Source organism: Staurois parvus, unplaced genomic scaffold, assembly GCF_062004578.1.
Source record: "Staurois parvus isolate SC_StPar_1 unplaced genomic scaffold, SC_StPar_1.0 ptg000221l, whole genome shotgun sequence".
Classification (NCBI taxonomy): domain Eukaryota; kingdom Metazoa; phylum Chordata; class Amphibia; order Anura; family Ranidae; genus Staurois; species Staurois parvus.
This window is the reverse complement of record NW_028318017.1, coordinates 223,239-249,746: the sequence shown is the minus strand read 5'-3', so window position 1 is coordinate 249,746 and position 26,508 is coordinate 223,239. Positions and strand designations below refer to the sequence as shown.

Sequence of the window (26,508 nt, the reverse complement as noted above, 5' to 3'; positions counted from 1 at the left end):
AGCAAGGTGTCCAGACTGACACCAGTATAAACAGTGTGTGTGATGAATACAAGCGACTCAGACCCAGCTAAACATGCAACGTGCAAACAGACCAGGAGTGTTCTGAACGTCACATCCAAAGGCACCGCCCTACGCATTTCGTCATCGACGTCCTCACTGAGCGGATGGATGTGAGACGTCAGCTGTTCATTAAATATTCACTGCACCAGACTGACAGCTGGTGACTAATGAGAGCGGACCGAGCAAGCAATCCTATCCCAAAACAACAAGCTGTCATGTAAACAAATGGATACAATAGATGGGTAAAATGTAACAAAGTGGTAAATAACAAACATGACTTCAATATAAGCAGATTAAAAAAGATAATTGGGAACATAAACATCTTGGGAGACAGTAACAAAATAGATACATATGTCATTAAAGGAAAATCTTCATTCAACATAAACACATGTATCTTGTAATGCACGTTGATATCTCTGCACACCTATCTAAACAAAAACCTAATATATCTAACGTAAGAATGTATATAAAAATATCTATACAAAGCATAAACATGATAAAGAAACATTAAAAAAAAAAAACATTTAAAGTGGCAGTGTCAAATAGATACTAAAAGAGAACTCTGATCAAAAATGAAAAGGATTGTAATACTAATCAACAAGGATAGATAATAATTAAGGGGAACTCTAATACAATAAATAAAATAAAAATACTAAAATAAAGGGAACAACTCAAAATATCTCATGAAAAGAGAAAAAAAAGGGGACTAGGGGAACGTAATATAAAATATCGCAAAAAATGGCATAAAAAAATCTAAATAAAAACAAACGTCAAAAATTAGTGAGAAAACAATTAAGATCAATATCAACGTTCATTCCATTGGGTTTAAGAGCATTCAATTCATAAATCCAATAAGTTTCTTTCTTGGAAATATTATTAATTAAATCCGTGCCCCTCCAATGTGATTTAGCCAAATCAATACCATAAAAGGTTAATAAACTCGGATCACAATTATGTTTCATCTTAAAATGCTTCAAAACGCTGTGTTTTTCTAAACCCTTTTTTATATTGGCAATATGTTCACCTATTCTAGTTTTAAGACATCTCCCTGTCCGCCCCACATATGGAAGGTGGCACGGGAATTCCAGGATATAAACTACATGGGTTGAATTGCAAGGAATCAGGGAATTGATTTTATATTCTTTATTAGAACAAAACGAATTAAAGATTTTTCTTTGACTCTGCGAACTGTTCTGCAACATATACATTTGTTGCAATAAAAGAAACCTTTTAAATCTGGAAATAACTCTACTCTTTTAGGGGGATCTATAACATTCTGGGCTCTTCTTGTCCTTAATGACCTATTTTTCCTATAGACAAATATTGTTTTTTAGGAATAATTTTCTTTAATTTTGTTACAAGATGATACATCTTGTAACAAAATAGGCCAATATTTTTTAAAACTTCTTTCAACCTTACGATATTGTATATTAAAATTGGTAAAAAAGCTGATATTGTTCTCAAATTCCTTAGATAACTTATTATTCAAAAGGGACTCTCTATTTTTTTCATTAATGAAATTTCTTTCTTTAAGAAGAAATGGCCTCTCATATCCCTTCTCCACAAATCTGTCAATAATAATATCTGTTTGATTGATATAGTCTGTTTTCACTACAATTGGCTCCTAGGTGTATTGTGAAGCCATCCAGGATGGTGTCCACTAATTGCAGGAATATAGCTATTTTTATCAACTTCCTTGAAAAAAGTTTTAGTCAAAATTTCACCATCGCTTTTATATAATATGAGGTCAAGAAAATGAATCTGATTCAGATCGCTAGTTACCGTAAATCTTAACCCCTCGCCCTCCAGAGGATTTACCCCCCTTAATGACCACGCCTCTTTTTTCTACTCGGCGCTGCACTAATTCAACTGATAATTGCGCGGTCATGCTATGCTGCACCCAAACAAAATTTACATCCTTTTTTTCACACAAATAGAGCTTTCTTTTGGTGGTATTTGATCACCAGTGCGCTTTTTATTTTTCACGCTATAACCAAAAAAAGGCCAAACATTTTGAAGAAAAACAATATTTTTTACTTTCAGCTATAAAAAATATATAGTAAACTCAAAGTTAGTTATAAATTTAGGCCAAAATGTATTCTGCTCCATGTTTTTGGTAAAAAAATCCCAATAAGTGTATATTGATTGCTTTGTGTGGAAGTTATAGCGTCTACAAACTATGGGAGAGATACTGCAATTTACACCATTTTTCTGCTATACAGCGCTGCGCTAGTTTAACGGACAATTGCGCGGTCATGCAATATGGTACATAAATTAAATTTACATCCTTTTTTTTCCCACAAATTGAGCTTTCTTTCGGTGGTATTTGATTGCCTGTGCGGTTTTTATTTTTTGCGCTATAAAAAAAAAGGCTGACAATTTTGAGGGAAAAAAAACAATATTTTGGACTTTTTGCTATAAAACATGTCCAGTAAAAAAAAATTTAAAAATCAAATTTCGTCATAAATTTCTGCCAAAATGTATTCTGCGACGTCTTTGCTAAAAAACAAAAACAATACGTGTAAATTAATTGGTTTACGTGAAAGTTATAGCGTTTACAAATGGCGGAAAGATACTGGGATTTTTAGGGTTTTTTATATTAATAATGGCGGCGATCAGCGACTTATGGTTGGACTGCGGGACTGCGGTGGACATTTTGGCACTGGGGGGAACTGACTTGGGGTCACTGACATCCCCAGTGACACCAATACAGTGATCAGTGCAAAAAAAAAAACACTGACACTGTACTAATGGCACTGGGGAGGAAGGGGTTAAGTTTATTTTTCAGGGAAGGGTTAACTGTGTAAGGGGGAGTGTTTTACTAGGGGGCGGGGTGTGTACTGCAGGGAACGCTGCTGATCGGGAGAGAGAAACTCTTCTGTCCTGATCAGCGTGTCCTGGAGCTGTCAGGGAACTGACAGAAAGCACAGCTACTGCAGCTGTGCTCTCTGTCAGCGATTGCCGCCGATTGCCGGGACATAGCCGGTAACAACTGTCTGTGACCTGGCGACTGACATCTGCGGCCTCGCGTGCACCCCCTACCTGTTTTAAAAACACTTGTTTTAAAATGTGGTTTTGCCCAGCCATGCCTGGCGGTGGACGTGGTATACTTGGACAGAGGGTTGACTGTGGACGTGGTATACTTGGACAGAGGGCTGGCTGTGGACGTGGTATACTTGGACAAAGGGGTGGCACTGGACGTGGTATACTTGGACAGAGGGGTGGCAGTGGGTGTGGTATACTCAGACAGGGAGGTGGCAGTGGACGTGGTATACTCAGACAGAGGGGTGGCGGTGGACATGGTATACTGGGGCAGAGAAGTGGCGGTGGACGTGGTGTACTTGGACAGAGGGGTGGCGGTGGACATGGTATACTGGGGCAGAGAAGTGGCGGTGGACGTGGTGTACTTGGACAGAGGGGTGGCAGTAGACGTGGTGTAATTGGCGAGAGGGGTGGCGGTAGACGTGGTATACTTGGACAGAGGGCTGGTTTTGGACGTGGTATACTTGGACAAAGGGGTGGCAGTGGATGTGGTATACTTGAACAGAGGGGTGGCTGTGGACATGGTATTCTTGGACAGAGGGGTGGCGGTGGACATGGTATACTTGGACAGAGGTGTGGCGGTGGATGTGGTATACTTGGACAGAGGGATGGCAGTGGACGTGGTATACTTGGACAGAGGGGTGGCGGTGGACGTGGTATACTTGGACAGAGGGGTGGCGGTGGACGTGGTATACTTGGACAGAGGGATGGCGGTGGACGTGGTATACTTGGACAGAGGGATGGCGGTGGACGTGGTATACTTGGACAGAGGGGTGGCTGTGGACGTGGTATACTTCGACAGAGGGGTGGCGGTGGACGTGGTATACTTGGACAGAGGGGTGGCTGTGGACGTGGTATACTTGGACAGAGGGGTGGCTGTGGACGTGGTATACTTGGACAGAGGGGTGGTGGTGGACGTGGTATACTTGGACAGAGGGGTGGCGGTGGACGTGGTATACTTGGACAGAGGGGTGGCAGTGGACGTGGTATACTTGGACACAGTTCTCCACACACGGCTAATGTGTAAGGTAAAGTCTACAGGCTGGAAAAATCTGAATGTAAATGGATAGAAAACTGACTAAAAGATGGTATTCAGAGAGTAGTGGTTAATGATTCATACTCTGAATGGTCTGGGGGTGTCAGTGGTGTCCCACAAGGATCAGTGTTATTAGTGGGGTTCCCCAAGGGTCAGTGTTAGTGGAGTACCCCAAGGTTCAGTGTTATTAGTGGGGTTCCCCAAGGTTCAGTGTTATTAGTAGGGTACCCCAAGGTTCAGTGTTATTAGTGGTGTACCCCAAGGCTGTGTTATTAGTGGGGTACCCCAAGGTTCAGTGTTATTAGTGGGGTACCCCAAGGTTCAGAGTTATTAGTGGTGTTCCCCAAGGCTCAGTGTTATTAGTGGGGTACCCCATGGTTCAGTGTTATTAGTGGGGTACCCCAAGGTTCAGTGTTATTAGTGGGGTACCCCAAGGCTCAGTGTTATTAGTGGTGTACCCAAGGGTTCAGTGTTATTAGTGGGGTACCCCAAGGTTCAGTGTTATCAGTAGGGTACCCCAAGGTTAAGTGTTATTAGTGGGGTACCCCAAGGTTCAGTGTTATTAGTGGGGTACCCCAGGGTTCATTGCTATTAGTGGGGTACCCCAGGGTTCAGTGTTATTAGTGGGGTACCCCAAGGTTCAGTGTTATTAGTGGGGTACCCCAGGGTTCAGTGTTAGTGGGGTACCCCAAGGTTCCATGTTATTAGTGGGGTACCCCAAGGTTCAGTATTATTAGTGGGGTACCCCAAGGTTCAGTGTTATTAGTGGGGTACCCCAGGGTTCCATGTTATTAGTGGGGTACCCCAAGGTTCAGTGTTATTAGTGGGGTACCCCAAGGGTCAGTATTATTAGTGGGGTACCCCAAGGCTCAGTGTTATTAGTGGTGTACCCCAAGGTTCAGTGTTATTAGTGGGGTACCCCAAGGTTCAGTGTTGGGACCCTTATTAATATATATATATAAACAATATGGGGTGTGAGATTATAAACCCCATTCCAGTCTTTGCAGATGACACCAAGCTGTGCCGGGGAATAACGTCCTTACAGGATGTCTCCAACTTACAAGCCGACCTCAATGCTCTGTGTAATGAGATGTTGTAACCTGAGTCCTCTACATATAGTGGGGACTCCCCATTGTTGGACACCATTTTTGGATGTTCTTATCAGTAATCCATCTCTAATACTGAATTGAGATTTGGATGTCACTAATAATTGGTGGTCTTTTTGGGCGTAGTCTTCCTCCAACATAGGGGTGTTACAGGGTCTTCTATGTGTTTATGATTATTATACAGTATTTATGGCACCAACAGTCTGCGCAGCGCTGTACAATATAAGGGGGGCGGTACAATTACAATACATTTCAGTATAGAAGGAATAGGAGGGCCTGGCCCGTGGAGCTTACAATCTGAAGGAAGGGGGAGGTGATACAAAAGGTGATGGCTGCGGGGGATGATCTGGTGGAGGTGATTCAAGTACAGTTCTTAGGTGGGGGTGGGGTAGGCTTCCTTGAATAAGTGGGTTTTCAAACATCATCTAAAGGCAGATAGGGTGGGGGCTGACTGGACATGCTGTGATAGGGAGTTCCAGAGGATGGGAGAGGCTCTGAAGAAGTCCTGGAGGCAAGCATGGGAGGAGGTGATGAGGGAGATAGAGAGGAGGATATCATGGGGGGAGCAGAGCTGGCGATTTCGGCGGTATCTGTGGATGAGGTTGGTGATGTACCTAGGGGCAGTGTTGTGGATGGCTTTGTAAGTTGTGGTTAGTATTTTGAATTTTATATGTTGGGTTAGTGCAGTGTTTCTCAACTCCAGTCCTCATGGACCCCCAACAGGTCATGTTTTCAGGATTTCCCTCAGATGAAACAGCTGTGGTAATTACTAAGGCAGTGAAACTGATCAAATCACCTGTGCAAAATAATGGAAATCCTGAAAACATGACCTGTTGGGGGTCCATGAGGACTGGAGTTGAGAAACACTGGGTTAGTGGAAGTCAGTGAAGGGATTGGCAGAGAGGGGCAGCAGTCACTGATCGGTTGGTAAAGTGTATGGCCCTGATTTACTAAAAATTGAGTCTACCAGCAGACTCTGACCATTCAGGCAGACTCAGTTAAATCAATGAGGACCTGTCAGTCCTCTGAGCGACGTCTAGCAATCTCATTGATAAACGTCTACTTTACTATTAGTAAATGTGGAATCGCGTCTGGCACATTTTTAGGTGCAATACCGGATATGTTCGCTAGATGGCGCACAAGCGCGGGCTTTGTACCATTGGTGCTTTCCTGTTGGCATAAGAGAATACTTAGAATGTAACATAATTAGTACACCGAGATTAGAATTGTTTTTTTGCTGTTTCTCCAGAATGATGAGACAACTGATGCATTTCCTAATGAATGTCATACATTCTATTTTCAGATGTTAAACATTTTCACACTTATATCTCCAATAATTGGGAATGTCTAGTTCTGAGCTCCCAATATAATGATATCTCTTCCTTCTCTGTAATCATGTAACTATTCTATGTTAAGGTATTACTGCGCATGGGTTATACACATCACACATCTGGGGGTGCAGCGGTATGCTGGCAGCTATGGGTTAGTCATCCAGCTCCATCCATCCATCCATCCATCAGGGTGGGTGCCCAAATGGTCCTGGGGAGGAATTAGCTCAGCCACAGGAGCCAGAAAGGTGCTTAATAGTGTAGTACACTGTCACAAGGGTGGATGACCTTTCACCAGTTCATGCACTACTGTCCGTCATGGATAAACCACACGTGCCATTCATAGGCACTCCCTGAGTTGGTACTCTCACACCAAGGACATTCCATTATTCACGAATGATTAGATGAACTTTTTTTTAGCACCATTTACCATTTTACATCATCATTAATGGGCAGCACAGTGACTTAATGATTAGCATGTCTGCCTTGCAGTAAATAGGTCATGGGTTCGATTCCCAACCGTGGCACCTCCTGCATGGAGTTTACATGTTCTCCCTGTGCTTGCGTGGGTTTCCTCCGAGTACTCCAGTTTTCTCCCACACTCCAAAGACATGCTGGTAGGTGAATTGATTCTTGTCCGAATTGGCCCTAGTATATGGGAGTTAGGGACCTTAGATTGTACACCCCTTGAGGGTTAGGGACTGATGTGAATGTACAATGTATGTGTAAAGCGCTGTGTAAATTGATAGCGCTATGTACAGTCAGGTCCATAAATATTGGGACATCAACAACAAGTGGGAGGCACATATGCAAACTGTTGTAATTCCTACACCGTTCACCTGATTTGGATGTAAATACCCTAAAATTAAAGCTGACAGTCTGCAGTTAAAGCACATCTTGTTTGTTTCATTTCAAATCCATTGTGGTGGTGTATAGAGCCAAAAATGTTTGAATTGTGTCCATGTCCCAATATTTATGGACCTGACTGTAAGTACCTGAAATAAATAAATTATTGCACTTTTTGGATTTTCCATGCGTTGATGATTGATAACATGCATTTATAGCGCTGCACTATTACTGTAACATATTTCTATTCTGGGACTGTTGCCAATACCCTGAGTGCTAGCTGCTACCTTCATATCTATACCTAGATTTATATTGATCTTGTGTAATACCATTTTAGTAGTCTATATCATTTGACCAGAGCTCGCTTTATCAGTTTTAAACAATGTAACTATTCTACTTTACAGCTCAAACTGTGTCTCCTACAGTGGCTGAGTGGTTAGAACTCAGAACTTACAGCACTTGGGTCATGGGTTCTAATCCCAGTCATGGCTGCATCCCAGTTTGCATGCTTTCTCTGTATGGATGTGTTTCTGCCAACACTCCAAAGACATGCTGTTAGGTTCATTGGGCCTAGTACATGGCTGAGTTTTTGCCCTTAGATTATAAGCTCCTTGACATTTATGAATGTTAAAAAAAATGGAGATACATTTTCTGGGTTCGGTCAGTGACAGGAATATTGATCAATCAATTATGATTTTGCCTAATGACTAAAAAGTGGAAAGGGAGTGACTCTTACCTGCATCCCGTTCTTCTGACAAGTTGGAAATGTGCAAGTTTCATGCTGTGTATATTTCATTGTAACTTTTTTATCTTTTTTGAACCTGTCTTCTTATACAACTTGTCCCCCTCCCCCACCCCATCATCACCTGTCCCATATGCAAATCTATGGATCACCGCCCCACTCTTTTTAACTATTTACTGATCAAGAGAATGTGTCTCATTTTATATCAGCTACAGCTCAGATCTCACATTATTATAGGATTCCTGATTGTATCTCACCACTAGTCTGATTGAATTCACAATCCCTGGTCAGTCCCGTTCCCTGACCTCTAATAATCTTTAGGGCCAGTTCACACTACATGTGTTTCAGTTGCTTTTTCGCATTCACAAAGAAGGTAATATGGTTGTTAATGTATTAGTTCACATCAGCACTTTCATTTTCAGTGCATTGCAGGTGCTGTAAACAAATTGACCACGCTGCATTGTTTCTGCACAGAACTGTACTGGAACACATTGAAACGTCCTTGAATGTACTAAAACGCACATGTCCCTAATTAAATTGAATAAAAAGAAAGTAGAAAAAACTAACTGGAAGGGATACAAAAATGCAATGCAACGTGTCCAAAAGGCATCCAAAATGTACTGGAACACACTAAACATGCATGCCAAAAGGGCATGAAAAAAACCCATCAGGAACACATCTAGACTGTTTCTATAGTGTGAACCGACCCTTAGGACTTGTTCACACCATTGGTGGTGCAGAAACGCATGCAAGAACACACATTTTCCAGCACAGCAAAGAAATGCAATGCCCTCTGTAGATGTGCGCAGGTACCATGATGAAAATGCAATTGCACCTACACACGTCTATTAAAAACAGTCCCATTCACAGCCACCAAAACGCATGGCACCACACTACTGTGCGGTTAGGTGCAACACACTTTTACAATAATATGCCTGCAGTAATTTTGCATGTTCCCACACATTAGGCAGCCCATGGAAATTAATGAGCTGAGGAAAAAAAAGTAAAAAATGCCCCATTCACACAGGTCCTCTGTCCTGTACAGCATGAATGAGGGGGTTGTTCATGTGGCTGGAGCCACCTGTTACACTATGGGGAAACAGCAGTTTTATGAACACAGGTTTAAATCTGACAGGTGTGAAGGCGTGGGGAAGTGGCCCTGAATGCTCACTGTGTGTGTTCAGGGCTGTACACCTGCACCCATATGCTTCTCAAATTATGACCTGCAGCATTTCCATAGTGTAACATAGGTTGCCTGCAAACGGCGATAGCCACAACAACCAACCACTGATTCCCACTCTACAGGCCACAGCACCCATGTGAATGAGCCCCAAGACCTCCATTACACACACAGCTTTATTTATGAACTCAGTACAGTTTTATCATTTAGATTTCACAGGAATATGGTTGGGATTATGTCCATTAATAATGTTTTTAGTGTATTTTTACCATAAATATAATTTGGATATTTTCTCTGGCGGTGGGGGGCTGTCAGGTATGCTGTATGGGGCCCCGTGATATCTAACAGTGGCCCTGGGTGTATGCTTGTGTCTGTGCCACCTGTATAGTTAGGAAGAACCTTGAACCTCTGCTATGTACCTCAATGGATCTAGGAATTGGACATGTTTTCAACTGAAAATACAATTATTATTAATGTTTCCCCAGCAAATGAGGATCAGCTCCTCGGTGGAGAACAGCGATCTCGCCATGTCCAGATGTGGTCTGGAATTCCACAAAAGAACAATTCACAAAACTAAAACATAGACTTGTAAATGACCACTAAACTCTCCTAACTACACTCCCATCCACTAACACTCCCCACTACCACTTCCGGGTGTGTGCAAACGTCCTTCCGCAAACGTCATGACGTATTTCTGGTATGACAGCTGCTCTAGCGCCTCCTCCAACAGCCATCTTGGCGTTTATTTGTGCACCATAGCAATTTTCCATGCGGCTCCATTGTGTATATGACATTCACAAATATATGTTTGCAGTTCTATTGTGGATTTGGCATTGGTGAATGTATGCTTGCAGCTCTACTGTGTATATGACATTGGTGAATGTATGCTTGCAGCTCTACTGTGTATATGAGATTGGTGAATGTATGCTTGCAGCTATACTGTGTGTATGACATTGGTGAATGTATGCTTGCAGCTATACTGTGTATATGACATTGGTGAATGTATGCTTGCAGCTCTACTGTGTATATGACATTGGTGAATGTATGCTTGCAGCTATACTGTGTGTATGACATTGGTGAATGTATGCTTGCAGCTATACTGTGTATATGACATTGGTGAATGTATGCTTGCAGCTCTACTGTGTATATGACATTGGTGAATGTATGCTTGCAGCTACGCTGTGTATATGGCATTGGTGAATGTATGCTTGCAGCTCTACTGTGTATATGACATTGGTGAATGTATGCTTGCAGCTACACTGTGTATATGACATTGGAGAATGTATGCTTGCAGCTCTAATGTGTATGTGACATTGGTGAATGTATGCTTGCAGCTATACTGTGTATATGACATTGGTGAATGTATGTTTGCATCTCTACTGTGTATGACATTGGTGAATGTATGCTTGCAGCTATACTGTGTATATGACTGGTGAATGTATGCTTGCAGCTCCATTGAGTATATGACATTGGTGAATGTATGCTTGTAGCTCTACTGTGCATATGACATTGGTGAATGTATGTTTGCAGCTATACTGTGTATATGACATTGGTGAATGTATGCTTGCAGCTCCATTGTGTATATGACATTGGTGAATGTATGCTTGCAGCTCCATTGTGTATATGATATTGGTGAATGTATGCTTGTAGCTCTACTGTGTATATGACATTGGTGAATGTATGTTTGCAGCTCTACTGTGTATATGACATTGGTGAATGTATGCTTGCAGCTCTACTGTGTATATGACATTGGTGAATGTATGCTTGTAGCTCTACTGTGTATATGACATTGGTGAAAGTATGCTTGCAGCTGTACTGTGTATATGACATTGGTGAATGTATGTTTGCAGCTGTACTGTGTATATGACATTGGTGAATGTATGCTTGCAGCTCTACTGTGTATATGACATTGGTGAATGTATGCTTGCAGCTATACTCTGTATATGACATTGGTGAATGTATGCTTGCAACTGTACTGTGTATATGACATTGGGGAATGTATGTTTGCAGCTCTACTGTGTATATGACATTGGTGAATGTATGCTTGCAGCTCTACTGTGTATATGACATTGGTCAATATATATTTGCCAGTAAAGGCCCAAAGTCAACATAAATTGGGGGCCCAATTTATTACTGTTAAGAGGATTGTAGAAAAAGAATAGCTAGCTGCACAATGAACACGACCTATTCATTGGTACATAAGATGGTCTTGTGGTGCAATAGGGGGCTTTTGGTTTGTTAGTTTGGACATACTTGCACATGTGCGCTCTAACAAGGAAGATTTGGGCATATTATATAGCTAGCAAAAATAAGTGTTAGGGGTGCGAGTACATTTATTTATGTCAGGTACTTATATAGTGCTGTCAATCTACACAGCGCTTTACATATATATGTGGTAAATTCACATCAGTCCCTAACCCTCAAGGGGCTTACTATCTAAGGTCCCTAACTAAGTGTGGGAGGAAACCAAAGTACCTGGAGGAAAAAGGCACAGGGAGAACATGCAAACTCCAGGCAGGAGGTGCCATGGTTGGGATTCAAACCAACGACCCTAGTACTGCTAGGTGGAAGAGCTAACCATTTAGCCACTGTGCTACATTCAACTACAACATGAAATAATCCCCCCAAAAATACATAGTCCAAATGTTTATTGATCAAATACACAATCCACGTTTATTTGGACAGCAACAACAAGTAGGTACATTCAACATCTCAGTTAAAAAAAAAAAAAAAAAAAAAAGCAGGATTGATGTTGCTAAAATAGAATGTTCCTGCTCATAAGAGCTTACAATCTAAAAGATTATACTTATAATGAACTGTGCTTTCACAGGTTACAGCAGGAAACAAATGGTTAATAGGAACCACTTAGGCTTATCCACAAAACAAGCTGCAGATAGAAATATCTATATAAAAATACATACGTGCCAAAATAAAAACACCTCCCACCTCCCCCACACATACATTTCTCATCATGTTTGTCTGAAAACTGCTTTTCAGTCTAAATAAAGCAAACTTGGAAGAGCAGAGCAATGGACATGTGTTAGGATTACAATACAAAGATAATAAACACACAATCATTGTACAATAACACACAAACACACCTTAGAAGGAAGAACATGCAAAACATTTACAGCCCACATCAACACACAGCGTGAGTGTGGCCTGGGGGCAATTCACCACAATATCTCTTCCTCCCCCAAACCACCACAGACAAGGACATGCAGAAATAATGTGCCTATATAAGGAAAAAATCAGCCCCAACTGCATCTCTTTATATAAGGTAGGCCACACCCACCACTGTCATTCATTGGGTCAGAGAAAGTGTTTGCACCTGATGAATCCTCTTCCCACCTGCGTTAACCCTTGGTATACAGGCCCCACAAATCAGAGTCAGAAAGAAAGCCACAGTGAAGTGTACCTGTGCAGCATACAACAGAACATTGAACAGGAATGTGAAAGGGAACCCTATTGGCAATATTTCTTGGCCCTATGGGCACAATTCCCTCCAGATTATTGCATGAGTTAAGGCAGTCACATGACCACATCTCGCATGCAATACTGAAAATGTCAATTCACTTTTGCTAGTATGCGGCATTTCCCATAAATCGGAAAACACTCAGGAAATCAAACATAAAAAGGCCTTACACCGCGGTCACATCAAAGCCGATTTAGAAATTGTGCAACTTACAGTGAAGATGCTGATTTCCTTGCGATTTGCAAGACATCTGACACAGATATCTATGCAAATCGCCACAAAAGTAGTACATGTACTACTATAGAAATCAGTGTCGGAAACGCACCCATGTGACCGCTCTAATAGCAGGCAATAGGGTGCAGCATACAATTTGCAAGTCGTATGTCATGCAAATCACATGCCAAGTCGCACTCAATGTAACCGCTATTAGAGCGTTCATATTGGTGTGGTTCAAACTTGGTTGGAGCCGGAACAGTTTCTAAAGTAATGAATACACTACTTTTCATGCAATTTGCAGAGACATCTGTGTCAGATGTATTGCAAATCACACTTTTAATCAGCATGTCCCCCAGCTTTCAAATCATGGGACTTCACTGTAAGTCACATGATGTGACCATAGTGTAAGTCGCACCACTTCAAAATCCGCTTTCATGTGACCGGGGTGGCCCCCAGTCACATCGGGTTCAATTTGGCTTGCAATTTTCATGCCAGGCGACTTGAAAATCGTCGGCCAAGTTGCACCCTATTGTCCACTATAGGCTCCATTCACATCCAATCTGATTTTGAAATCGTGCAACTTCACTGTAAGTTACCCAATTTCCATATCGGATTAGATGTGACTGTGGTGTTAGCCCCCGGTTACATCGGGTGCAATTTGTAAGTCGCAGGGCATGCAAATCACATGCCAAGTCGCATCCAGGGTGCACAATTTCAGGTGCGATTTGGGAATTGAAATTGTACCTGATATCGGATCTAATGAATGTGTATGTGAGTGTCCTAACGTAAGCGATTTGCTGAAGTACAATTTCAAAAGTAGTTCTTGTCTAACTTTTTCAGCATTTTGTAGCGATTTCACATATAGACTACAATAGAAATCGCAATACAAAACACAATTGAAAACGCAATAATTCATTGGTAAATCTACAGAAAACACGGTGAAATTGCCAACAAAAAGCACAATTTTAAATCACATCTAGTGTGAACCAAGCAGGAAATTCAACAAAGGAAATAAATCTTTGAAGGCATGTGGTATCTGCATGCTCAGATAAGGGTCTGTTATGGATTTGGGGGGGGGGACTCCATGCCATTATTTTATTAATTTTTTTTTTTTAATCCTTTTCTCTCTCGCTCACTCTTCTCTTGGTTTGACAAACCTTCCCAAAAGGAGGTGGAGTGAAAACCAGCATTATCCAATCAATCATTAGTCCAGGCCCTTATCTCATCCCATCGTTTGACATTCACATAAGGTGCTACTTTAAAGGTGTTTGAACAGACAAGGCCTCATTCTAATTCACATTCTAGGGATCATTGAGACAGAAAGCAAAGATGCTGCCACCAGAACATGTATGTTAGGGTAGTCACACAGAGATCATCCAAATTCATTGCTGTGGTTGGGATTCAAACCAACAACCCTAGCGTTGTGAGGCAGCAGTGATAACCACTAATCCACGGAGCTGTTGAACACTAATCCTGCCTGTATTTCTGTGGTGTGAATCAATCCTAGGTCCCTGGGCAAGGTCAGTGTAACTAGCCAGATGTCTCCAATGCGACACAAATGTTGTGCTATGTTGCCAATTCAGATGTATGTTGGTTCTATGTATCCCAATACAAAGGATTATAATACTAATACAGGCGTTCTCCGGTTTACCAACGCCTCGGTTAACGTAATTTTTGGTTTACGAATGAAAATCCATTGAAAATAATGACTCGGTTTACACAATTGTTAATAATTTTTTTCGCAATACAAAGTGTATGTCGGCGCTGATTTTCAAATGCAAATGCCGCCTTTTTTTTCTTCACTATAATTCACAAGCTTAGAAGTCACTTTCTTCGAAGTTGCAGAAAACTTTGTATCTTTAAATAAACTCAAAGTAAACATTGTTTCCTTTAGGGATATAAATTCCAAGAAAACTTTCTCTTTTAGCTGGGGGAAGTGACAGGTGAATTTCTGAGCTATAGTGAAGAAAAAAAAGGGAGAATTACATTTAAAAACCAGCACTATAATAAATAAAAAACGGCATGGGGTCCCCCCTCCCATCCACACCAAGCCCTTCGGGTCTGGTATGTATCTTAAGGGGTAACTCCATGACAAAACAAAAAACAATAGCATGGGCCCCCCCCAAATCCATACCAGAACCTTATCCAAGCATGCAGCCTGGAAGGTCAGGAAAGGGGGGGTTGAGCAAGCGCTCCCCCCTCCTGAACCACACCAGGCCACATGCCCTCAACATGGGAGGGTGCTTTGGGGCAGGGGTGATCCCCCCAAATCACCTTGTCCCCATGTTGATGGGGACAAGGGCCTCTTCCCAATAGCCCTGGCCGGTGGTTTTGGGGGTCTGCGGTTGGGGGCTTATCAGAATCTGGAAGCCCCCTTTAACAAGGGGGCCACCAGATTCCAGCCCCCCCTTCGTGAATGAGTATGGGGTACATGGTACCGCTACTCATTCACAAAAAAAGCAAAAAGTGTAGTGTAAAAAAAGACAGGACATGGTCTTTGAGAAGTCCTTTAATAAAAGAAGAATCTAAAAGAATGTCCCTCGAAGTAGATCCAACGTCAATCACGAAGCCCGCCACCGGCGACCCAAAAAAAGAAAAAAGGTTCTGTTCCCGAAGATGGCTGCCCAGCCCTGTGCTCTAAGCCTGGTTGACAGCTCTTAAATATGTAAGAGGCGGAGCCACCTGGGGGACATCATCCGAGTGACCCTGCCCCATGTCACATGCGTGATCCCTGATGTACAGGAAGACAGGACTTCAGTGAGGAACATTTCCCTCACTCAGGACAGGAAAGTGGCTTCTCCCCCTTGTGAGATCTTTGATGTCTGTAAAGACTAGACTTCTGTGAAAAATATTTTCCGCACTCAGAACAGGAATATGGCTTTTCCCCCGTGTGAGATCTCTGATGTAGTTTAAGTTGGGAATTCACTGAAAAATATTTCCCGCACTCAGGACAGGAATATGTCTTCTCCCCCGTGTGAGATTTCTGGTGTATGTAAAGATTATACTTCAGTGTAAAACATTTCCCACATTCAGAGCAGGAATGTGGCTTTTCCCCCGTGTGAGATCTCTGATGTGTGTAAAGACTGGACTTCACTGAAAAACCATTCCCGCACTCAGGACAGGAATAGGGCTTCTCCCCCGTGTGAGATCTCTGATGTGTGTAAAGACTGGATTTTTGTGAAAAACATTTCCCGCACTCAGGACAGGAATATGGCTTCTCCCCCGTGTGAGATCTCTGATGTGTGTTAAGACTGGATTTATGTGAAAAACTTTTCCCGCACTCAGGACAGGAATACGGCTTCTCCCTTGTGTGAGATCCTTTATGCAAATTAAAATGGGATTTAGAATGGAAACATTTCCCGCACTCAGTACAGGAATAAGGCTTCTCCCCCGTATGAGATCTTTTATGCACATTAAGATTGGATTTATATCGGAAACCCTTCCCGCACTCAGTACAGGAGAAGCTCTTCCCTGTTGGAAGGCCGGCCAGGTCCCGCACAGTCTGAGGTTCCTCAGGATACGAGGAATCCGATGGTCCAGCTACACTGGGTGGTGCCGGATGGACATTGGAGGGAGCCGGGTTTTCTCCTGGACTATACTGTGTGATGTCCTCATCTTCTACTTTCCAGTCTGGAGACAAAGTGAGACAATCCTCTGAGATTTTCCTCATCTCCCGGCCATGGACTAAAATACAAAGACAAAGAGGATTACTAGACGGGAGCTGATTGGTTCCCCCAAACCAGGACTCCGCCCACATCAGGCAGCTTGGTCTCTGAGGAGCTTACAATTCCACCCTCAAGGGAACTAGGAAATGGCTCCTCTGATCTCCTACCAGGTCATTTCTTTATTCATGGACCTTAGTCAGAGAGTGAGGAAACAACCAGAACTGTCTTTTATAGGAGGGACAGTGATGAGGGGATTATAGGACGAGGGTCCCCACCCCCTCTATCACTCATCGCCATCTTCCCAACACAAGAAGTACTGCACTTCCTTATTTAGTCCATGATTTAGTCATGAAGAACAGCAGGGCTGAGCCCCACCAGAGGTCAGAGAGTGAGGATGGGGGAGAACAACCAAGATGAAGACTGGACTGATCCTGAAGACAACAATCATTGGGGTATTGATTCCTCCCTCATTATCACTTTCTGTTTAAGGGTCCAAAGTTGGAGGATGTTATCACATTATTATCACCATGTAAAAGTCTGTGCTCCAATCACATCATCCGATATAAAATGTCCAGCTGGGAGGATATGAGTGTAACAAAAGAGAATCCATATTATGTGTATATATAGCAGTGGGGGGAGGGGGGAGAGCAGAAGTCAGGACTATGGAATGTACAACATAGAGTATATAGTGCAGGGGTCAGGAGTATGTAATGTACAACAGAGTATATAGTGCAGAGGTCAGGAGTATGCAATGTACAACATAGAGTATATAGTGCAGGGGTCAGGAGTATGTAATGTACAACATAGAGTATATAGTGCAGGGGTCAGGAGTATGTAATGTACAACATAGAGTATATAGTGCAGGGGTCAGGAGTATGTAATGTACAACAGAGTATATAGTGCAGGGGTCAGGGGTATGTAATGTACAACATAGAGTATATAGTGCAGGGGTCAGGAGTATGTAATGTACAACATAGAGTATATAGTGCAGGGGTCAGGAGTATGTAATGTACAACATAGAGTATATAGTGCAGGGGTCAGGAGTATGTAATGTACAACAGAGTATATAGTGCAGGGGTCAGGAGAATGTAATGTACAATATAAATTATACATTGGTCAGTACTCATAATATTGATATTCAGTTATCAGTGGAAGATTAAATGTTTACTGTAGACAAGTTGCAGAGATCCCACACCGCTGCCTCCCATCTCCTGAGACTGCACTCAGTGACTTGGGTCTGAGACTATACAGACATATCCCTCCACCCGGCACAGCCAGCAGACCACAGAGCAAGGAACCCTGGGAGAAATATTCTGTCAGAGATATAACTAGATCTGGGCATGGGGAAGGACACCCAAGACACACACCCCAGGTGCCTATGTCTAGTATTGCTTGTGCTGAAAAACATTTTTCTGCCAGCTGATCCCCAGAATCCCCATAAATCTAGTCTAGATACATAAATTGTGTCTGCAGCACAGAGAAGGAAGATTATCCGAGAGAAATCCAGGAATACAGGACGGGGAACACAGCTCAGGAAAGTGACCAGGGGATTACAGGCTGATATCACCCAGTCCCCGCCCTACTCTGGTGTCAAGGTCCTACCTTTTCCCAGAGGTTATATTACTCCATGTGCTGGCATCCATCTTGGATTTCTGCTGAGCATGGTGGAAATCTTTTATGCCTTCAGGTCTCTGAGGTCCATCCCCCAGAGGGGTGTGGCTGAGTACATATAAGCCTGTGAACCGCACATGCTCTTTGCACTTGTGTCTTTGTCTTGCTATAGCTCTGTGTATACTCTCGTGACTCTTCTGGTATCTGACTCGGCTTGTGACTAAGACCATTCTCTGTGTTCTCCTTCGATCTGACCTTCCGTTGCTGAACCCGGCCCGTGATCTGTAATTCTCTGTCTACTGTTCTGTACCATTTTGTCCCGTTGTTGTCGACCCGGCCTGCCTGACTACACGCCATTGGCGGTGGCCATTACTGCAGCCGGGGTGTCTCGGGGGCCGCGACCTGGTTCCTGGCTGCGTCAAGTCCATCCCCACCATCAGGGGCCCTGGTGAAGGTCAGCCTGGAACTTAGACTCCGCACCCTGAGGGACTTCGGTCTGTTGGTGGTGGTTGTCGCCAGCCAGTGCGTTACCCTGCCACTAGGCCTACCTGTCCATTCCACAGCCCTGCCCTGACATTACACAAGTTCCATGAATCCTGACGGTGCAGGTACGCCTTCGCTTCCAATGTTGGTCGCCAGACTGGATCAACAGGATCTCCTGTTGGATCAGTTCGCTCAGGCGTTGCAAACTCTGCTTGCACGCACCGCTCACCTTACTCCTGGTGCTATTAGGCCGGTTGTCACTCCGGTGGTCGCTCCCGCTGCTGTTCCGCTTGTTGCGCCTACCGCCACGGCTGCTGTGGTGCCCAGAGGTATGACTGGTTCAGCCCCTCTTCCACAGTGCTTTGGGGGTGAGCCGAGTCGGTGTCGTGGGTTCCTCAACCAGGTGGGGATTTACTTCGAATTAATACCCCACGCTTTTCCGACTGAGAGGTCAAAGGTGGGTTTCCTAATATCGCTACTCTCAGACAAGGCCTTGGCCTGGGCAAATCCCTTATGGGAGAGGAACGACCCGGTGATTCATGAGTTTTCCGGTTTTGTCGATGCCTTCCGTAGGGTATTCGACGTACTGGCTCGCTCCACCTCGGCTGCCAAGCTGCTCATGTCTATGCATCAGGGTTCACGGACCGTTGCCGAGTACGCCATAGAGTTTCGTACCCTGGTGGCAGAGGTGGGTTGGAACAATGAGGCTCTGGTGGCTGCGTTTTCTCAGGGTCTTTCTGATGCATTGAAGGATGAGATCGCAGCCAAGGAATTGCCTGTGGAGCTGGAAGCACTAATTTCCTTCCTGATCCTGATTGATACCAGGCTCAGGGAGAGGCCTTCACTCAAGGAACGCCTGCGGAGGCCTTCCAATCGACTGGCACCTGTGTTTTCTGTCCCACCCGTTCCTCCCACGCCTCCTGGGGATAGATTGTCTGGTGGTGAGCCCATGCAGCTGGGGTTTGCTTGCCTTTCCGAGGGAGAGCGGGCCGCTCAGCGTCGGGAGGGTCGCTGCCTGTACTGTGGACTTGGTGGGCACTTTCAGCAGTCCTGTCCGGTCCGTCTGGGAAACGCTCGCACCTGAGATCCTGTCGGGGACAGATCTTGGGTGGAGTCTCCTCGTCCCCGGCGTTCCGCAGAGATAAACCACTGATCACCGTTGTCCTCTCTTGGGCGGAGGGCTCGGTGATGGCCCCGGCGTTGGTACATTCTGGGGCCGGCGGGTTGTTTATGGACAGCTCATTTGCTGCCAAGCACTCCATTCCCCTGCAGGCTCGAGTTACCCCATTGGTTCTCGAGGCAATAGATGGCAGGCCCCTGCAACCACCGCAGGTTACCCACGAGACCATGCCAGTTGAAGTAGCGATTGGGGCTATTCACAGGGAGTTGGCCTGTTTCCAGGTGATTTCTTCTCCGCACTATTCGGTGGTTTTGGGGTATCCCTGGCTCCAGATGCACAATCCAACCTTTAATTGGCGAACGGCCGAGATTCTCTCGTGGTCTCCACAGTGTGGGGCTGGGTGCATCCGTGGGCCGGTTAAGGTGTTGTGTGCCTCCTCGGACTCTGCATTGCCCACTGATTATGGGGAGTACCAGGACGTGTTTGATAAGGTACGCGCTGGTGCCTTACCTGCTCATCGTCCTTACGACTGCGCCATATCCTTGCAACTCGGTGCCACTCCTCTGCGTGGCAGGGTGTATCCTCTCTCAGTTGCGGAGAATAAGGCCATGGAGGAGTACGTTGCGGATGCGTTTTCCCGGGGGCACATTCGTAAGTCTACTTCCCCAGCAGGAGCGGGCTTTTTCTTTGTAAAGAAGAAAGGTGGTGAATTGAGGCCTTGCATCGATTATAGGGGTCTCAATCGAATCACCACTAAGAATGTCTACCCAATTCCCTTGATTACTGCGTTGTTCGACCGTCTTAAGGGAGCAACAGTCTTTACCAAACTCGACCTTAGGGCGGCGTACAACCTCGTATGGATCAAACAGGGGGATGAGTGGAAGACCGCGTTTAACACCAGAACCGGTCACTACGAATACCTGGTGCTGCCCTTCGGGTTGTGTAACGCGCTCGCAGTTTTTCAGGAATTCATAAATGATGTCCTTCGTGACTTGTTGCAGCAGTGTGTGGTAGTTTACTTGGATGACATCCTGGTTTACTCTGCCTCCATGGAGTCCCATATCCAGGATGTAAAGCAGGTGCTGCAACGATTACGTGAGAACAAACTTTTTTGTAAACTTGAGAAGTGCGAATTCCATCGATCCCAAGTTGCCTTTTTGGGCTACATCATTTCTGCGGAGGGATTCTCCATGGACCCTCAGAAGGTTGCGGCGGTTCTGCAGTGGCCTCGTCCCAATGGTCTTTGGCCCATTCAGCGCTTTTTGGGTTTCGCCAACTACTATCGGAAGTTCATCAGGAACTTCTCCACGCTGGCAAAGCCTCTCTCAGACCTAACCAAGAAGGGCAGTAATCCTCACGAGTGGCCATCCGAGGCCATCGTAGCTTTCGAGACTCTGAAAACCACCTTCGCTTTGGCTCCGATACTGTCTCATCCCAATCCTGGATTGCCCTTCGTCCTTGAGATTGATGCATCCGAGATGGGAGTAGGCGCTCTCCTGTCTCAACGTCAGTCGCCCGATGGACCCCTACTTCCCTTTGGGTTCTACTCCAGGAAGCTTTCCTCTGCAGAGTGCAACGACCAGATTGGAGATAGGGAGTTGTTGGCAATCATTCTGGCTCTCAAGGAATGGAGGCACCTGCTCGAGGGCTCCGCAGTTCCGGTCCTCATTCTTACCGATCATAAGAACCTGACTTATCTTTCGGAGGCCAAAAGATTGACACCCCGTCAGGCCAGATGGGCCTTGTTCTTGTCGCGGTTCAACTATGTGGTCTCCTATTTGCCTGGTTCCAAGAATGTCAGGGCTGATGCATTATCACTGCAATACTCTGAGTTGTCCAGGGAGGACTCTGAGCCAACCTCGGTCATACCTCCGGATCAGATCCTTGCTGCCATTCGCACCAGTCTGACTTCTCCCCTTGGGGAGCAGATTTTGGCGGCTCAAACTGACGCTCCTCCCGAGAGACCGGAGGGTAGATGTTTTGTACCAAAGGGGTTGCGCACCCGTCTGCTGCGTACCTACCATAACTCCAAAACTGCCGGGCATCCGGGGAGGAACCAGTTGTCTTGGGTCGTCTCTCGGTTGTTCTGGTGGCCAACTCTCCGTGCCGACATCGCCTCTTATGTAGCGGCATGTTCGATCTGTGCCCAGAATAAATCTCCACGGAATCTTCCAATGGGTCTTCTGCAACCCATTCCCAATGGGGAGCGTCCTTGGTCACACCTGGGCATGGACTTTATTGTAGACCTCCCTGTGTCTCGGGGTCATACGGTCATTCTCATGGTCGTCGATCGTTTTTCCAAAATGTGCCATTGTATTCCACTCAGGAGATTACCAACAGCGCAAGAACTGGCCACGGTCTTTTCCAGGGAGATTTTTCGCCTGCATGGGTTGCCCAAGGTGATTGTCTCGGACCGCGGGAGTCAGTTCGTGTCCAGGTTCTGGCACGCCTTCTGCTCCCAGTTGGGTATTAGTCTTTCCTTTTCTTCAGCCTACCACCCGCAGTCCAATGGGGCTGCGGAGCGTTCCAATCAGGCCTTAGAACAATTCCTTTGATGTTATATCTCGGACCATCAGGATGATTGGGCCGATCTCCTGCCTTGGGCAGAGTTTGCCAGGAACTCGGCAGTCAACTCCTCCTCCGGGATGTCTCCCTTCATGGCCAACTATGGGTACCAACCCGCGGTATTACCTGAGAGGTTCTCACCACAGGACATTCCAGCTGTGGAGAACCATCTTCATGGGGGCAGATCCAGAGGGCCTTGAGGGACTCGGCTCAGTGTCAGAAGTTCCAGGCTGATCGCAGACGGTTGCCTGCTCCTTCATACCAGGTCGGTGATCGGGTGTGGTTGTCTACTCATAACCTCAATCTTTGGGTGCCCACACCCAAACTAGCTCCCCGTTTTGTCGGTCCTTTTCGCATTCTCCGCAAGGTGAATCCGGTGGCCTATGCCCTTGCCCTTCTGCCTGGGATGCGGATTTCCAATATCTTTTATGTATCACTGTTGAAACCTCTGATCTGCAATCGCTTCACTACCTCTCTGCCTCGGCCCCGTCCCATTCGGGTTGACGGTCATGAGGAGTATGAGGTGAGCCGGATCCTGGACTCTCGATTGGTGCACGGCTGATTACAGTTCCTGGTTCATTGGCGCGGTTATGGTCCCGAGGAGCGTTCCTGGGTTCCTTCCGCAGATGTCCATGCTCCTGCCCTTCTCCGCGCTTTTCATACCCACTTTCCTCAGAAACCTTTTGTTGAGCTGCGGAGGGGGAGGGGCCCTTGAGGAGGAGGTACTGTCAAGGTCCTACCTTTTCCCAGAGGTTATGTTACTCCATGTGCTAGCATCCAACTTGGATTTCTGCTGAGCATGGTGGGAATCTTTTATGCCTTCAGGTCTCTGAGGTCCATCCCCCAGAGGGGTGTGGCCGAGTACATATAAGCCTGTGATCCACACATGCTCTTTGCACTTGTGTCTTTGTCTTGCTACAGCTCTGTGTATACTCTCGTGACTCTTCTGGTATCTGACTCGACTTGTGACTAAGACCATTCTCTGTGTTTTCCTTCGATCTGACCTTCCGTTGCTGAACCCGGCCCGTGACCTGTGATTCTCTGTCTACTGCTCTGTACCGTTTTGTCCCGTTGTTGTCGACCCGGCCTGCCTGACTACGCTATTCTCATTCCTACCAGCTACACACCATTGGCGGCGGCCATTACTGCAGCCGGGGTGTCTCGGGGGCCGCGACCTGGTTCCTGCCTGCGTCAAGTCCATCCCCACCATCAGGGGCCCTGGTGAAGGGCAGCCTGGGACTTAGACTCCGCGTCCTGAGGGACTTCGGTCTGTTGGTGGTGGTTGTCATCAGCCAGTGCGTTACCCTGCCACTAGGCCTACCTGTCCGTTCCACAGCCCTGCCCTGACATCTGGACCAATCAGTGAGCAGTATGGGTGGAGGAATGGATTTAGTGTTCATGACCCACCTGTGCTGATCTCTGTAGGAGTGTCCTCCTCTATAAATGTCCCCGTTATTCCATCCTCCTCCATAGACTGCTGATCATCCCTCACATACGCCTCTTCTTCTTCTGCTTTCACCTCAAATTCTATATCGATTGGATCTCCACTCTAAATCAAGGAAATGACAGAAAATATCATCTGTAAAATGTAAGATTTATGATTGTGACATCACATAAAAAATCCACACTTTGTCTCCACAATTCATGTTCTAGATGCTCCATCCCACCAACCTTGTAATAGTGAGGGATGGTGTGACCTCCCTGTGTGGAATCCCGGGAATACAGAGGATGGGGACATCTCTCTGGTGGGTTCCTGTAGCTGGATGACTCCACCATGATGTTCTGGTACAGATCTTTGTGTTCCTTTAGAAGTTCTGACTCCTCCATCCCCCCATCCTCATCCTCCTCCTCTTTTATCTCTTCTTTAACCTCAACTTTAGGATCTCTCAGGTTTCCACTCTGAATATATAATAAAAATGCCATCAATGGTAACAATGCAGATAATGTACAGATCCTAATGATACTATCAGTGATTGTTCCTCATCTACCTGATGGTGAGGGATGGTGTGACCTTCCTGTGTGGAATCCCGGGAATACAGAGGACGGGGACATCTCTCTGGTGGGTTCCTGTAGCTGGATGACTCCACCATGATGTTCTGGTACAGATCTTTGTGTTCCTTTAGAAGTTCTGACTCCTCCATCCCCCCATCCTCATCCTCCTCCTCTTTTATCTCTTCTTTAGCCTCAACTTTAGGATCTCTCAGGTTTCCACTCTGAATATATAATAAAAATGACATCAATGGTAACAATGCAGATAATGTACAGAGCTAATGATACTAGAAGGAAAATAATAACCACATATCTTTCTAATCAAACTAATAAGACATATAATATAGACAAATTCATCGGCTGTAATAGGAAATATGTAGTCTATCTATTAGAATGCCCCAAACAGTATGTGGGTCGTACCACGAGAAGGTTGAGGGACCGTCTCCGGAGCACATTTATAATATTAAAAAAGGATATAAGGAGCATTCCCTCTCCTTACATTATAGGTGATATCAGAAGAGAGATCCCTCCTCACTTATGTTCATAGGGATAGATACTATCATCCCGCACTGGAGAGGGACATATAAGACTCGGGCAGTATCCCAACTGGAGACCAAACAAATTTACGAGTTAGGTACCCTGCACCCGGCGGACTCAATATTGAGTTAGATGTTAATTGTTTTATCGATAATAGTTAATTTCATTTGAACATTCTTTAATGTGTACTTTTAGCATAAATATTTTAATTCTTGTGTATTATTCTTACAATACTGTTATATTCATATCATATGCGATTTCAGTCTTAGTACATTCGTTAACACTCATCGGATCTTTTGCCAAATCCTTCTGAAAATTTTTTTTTTATATAATTATTTATAATTTTACTATAATGGACACCAGTATATATTTTACTTATTTTATTATTTGAATACAATAGGTGTTTTAATGGTATCATTATTTGACTTTATTATTTTTTTATTATGATTTTGCTGATATTCTTATACAACTTTTTTTCTTCTTTTACTTATTAATTATTCATATCCTTTATTGATATTAATATACAACAGTTGATCAATAATATTTAATGTAGAGCAATCACTTCCAACACTCATATAAGTGCTATACCTTTGACATCTGAAATGGTTTATCTAATCATATAAAGCATTAACACACCTGCATCACCAATATATTTCAATATATTAGGAGTTTTTATTATATTATACTCTTTTGACATTTAGAATTTAAGGTAATATACCGCATAAGCGAGCGAATGTACATACTCTTTTTATCTATATAAAAAACCTCTAGTAAAATGGCGCATCAGCGCACGAGAGTAAGCAATCTGTTTAGGCTTCAGCAAAATGGAGCCGGCTTGATACGCATGCGCCATTCTGCCTATTTAAAGCCTTATGTCACGTCATGGCGCCAATGGTATCTTCGTCTGATGATGTGCGTGCGCACGTAACGTGTAAAGAGGAACCAAGTCACGCCGTGATGTCACGCCATCGGAGCATCATGGAGCTCCGGTGGCCATCTTTATTCGGGGGCGACACCCAGTACCAGTTCATTACCTCCAGAGAGGGAGCCTCCAGTTAATAATAATAATATTAACCCTTGTGAGCTGCACCCACCTATCCCTTAAGGGGAACTCTGGACACCCCTGGATCATAAACATTTAAAGTCCGAGGACCCATCCACCTTGAGAGGAAGCCTTTTTCCACAACTGGCTCAGATGACTACCTTGATGACACCAGGATATAAGATATAACACGCGCTAATATTGCGCATCTGGTGAGTGAGCATTTCTTCTGTTTCCACGAGCACAAGCACCAATTGAAGCTTTTGGGACTATATGGGCACTATCTAGTCACTGACACAAATTATTTGCCCCATATATTTATAGTTGTATATTTTCAGTCACTGATACGAACTATATGTCATATTTATTTATTTAGTGTGAGCTCTGCACTTATATACTTTATGTTCATTTAAAGGTTTTATCTAGTTACCTTTGTGCTAATCTGATAACTAGTCTCCATTTGAA

The 26,508-nt window shown here is 44.6% G+C and overlaps 1 protein-coding gene across 1 annotated transcript in view; it reads right to left on the bottom strand.

Moving 5' to 3' along the window:
* The window catches only part of LOC149460705 (uncharacterized), a 38,857-nt gene extending 12,590 nt beyond the window's left edge, over positions 1 to 26,267 (bottom strand). Inside the window, exons 1-3 of the mRNA XM_089679217.1 lie at positions 26,205 to 26,267; positions 24,464 to 24,688; positions 24,143 to 24,374 (exon numbers count right to left, since the gene is read on the bottom strand). Of these exons, the coding sequence (XP_089535343.1) occupies positions 24,143 to 24,374; positions 24,464 to 24,688; positions 26,205 to 26,267 (520 nt within the window). The remainder of the gene's footprint in view (positions 1 to 24,142; positions 24,375 to 24,463; positions 24,689 to 26,204) is intronic.
* Between the last annotated feature and the right edge of the window lie 241 nt (positions 26,268 to 26,508).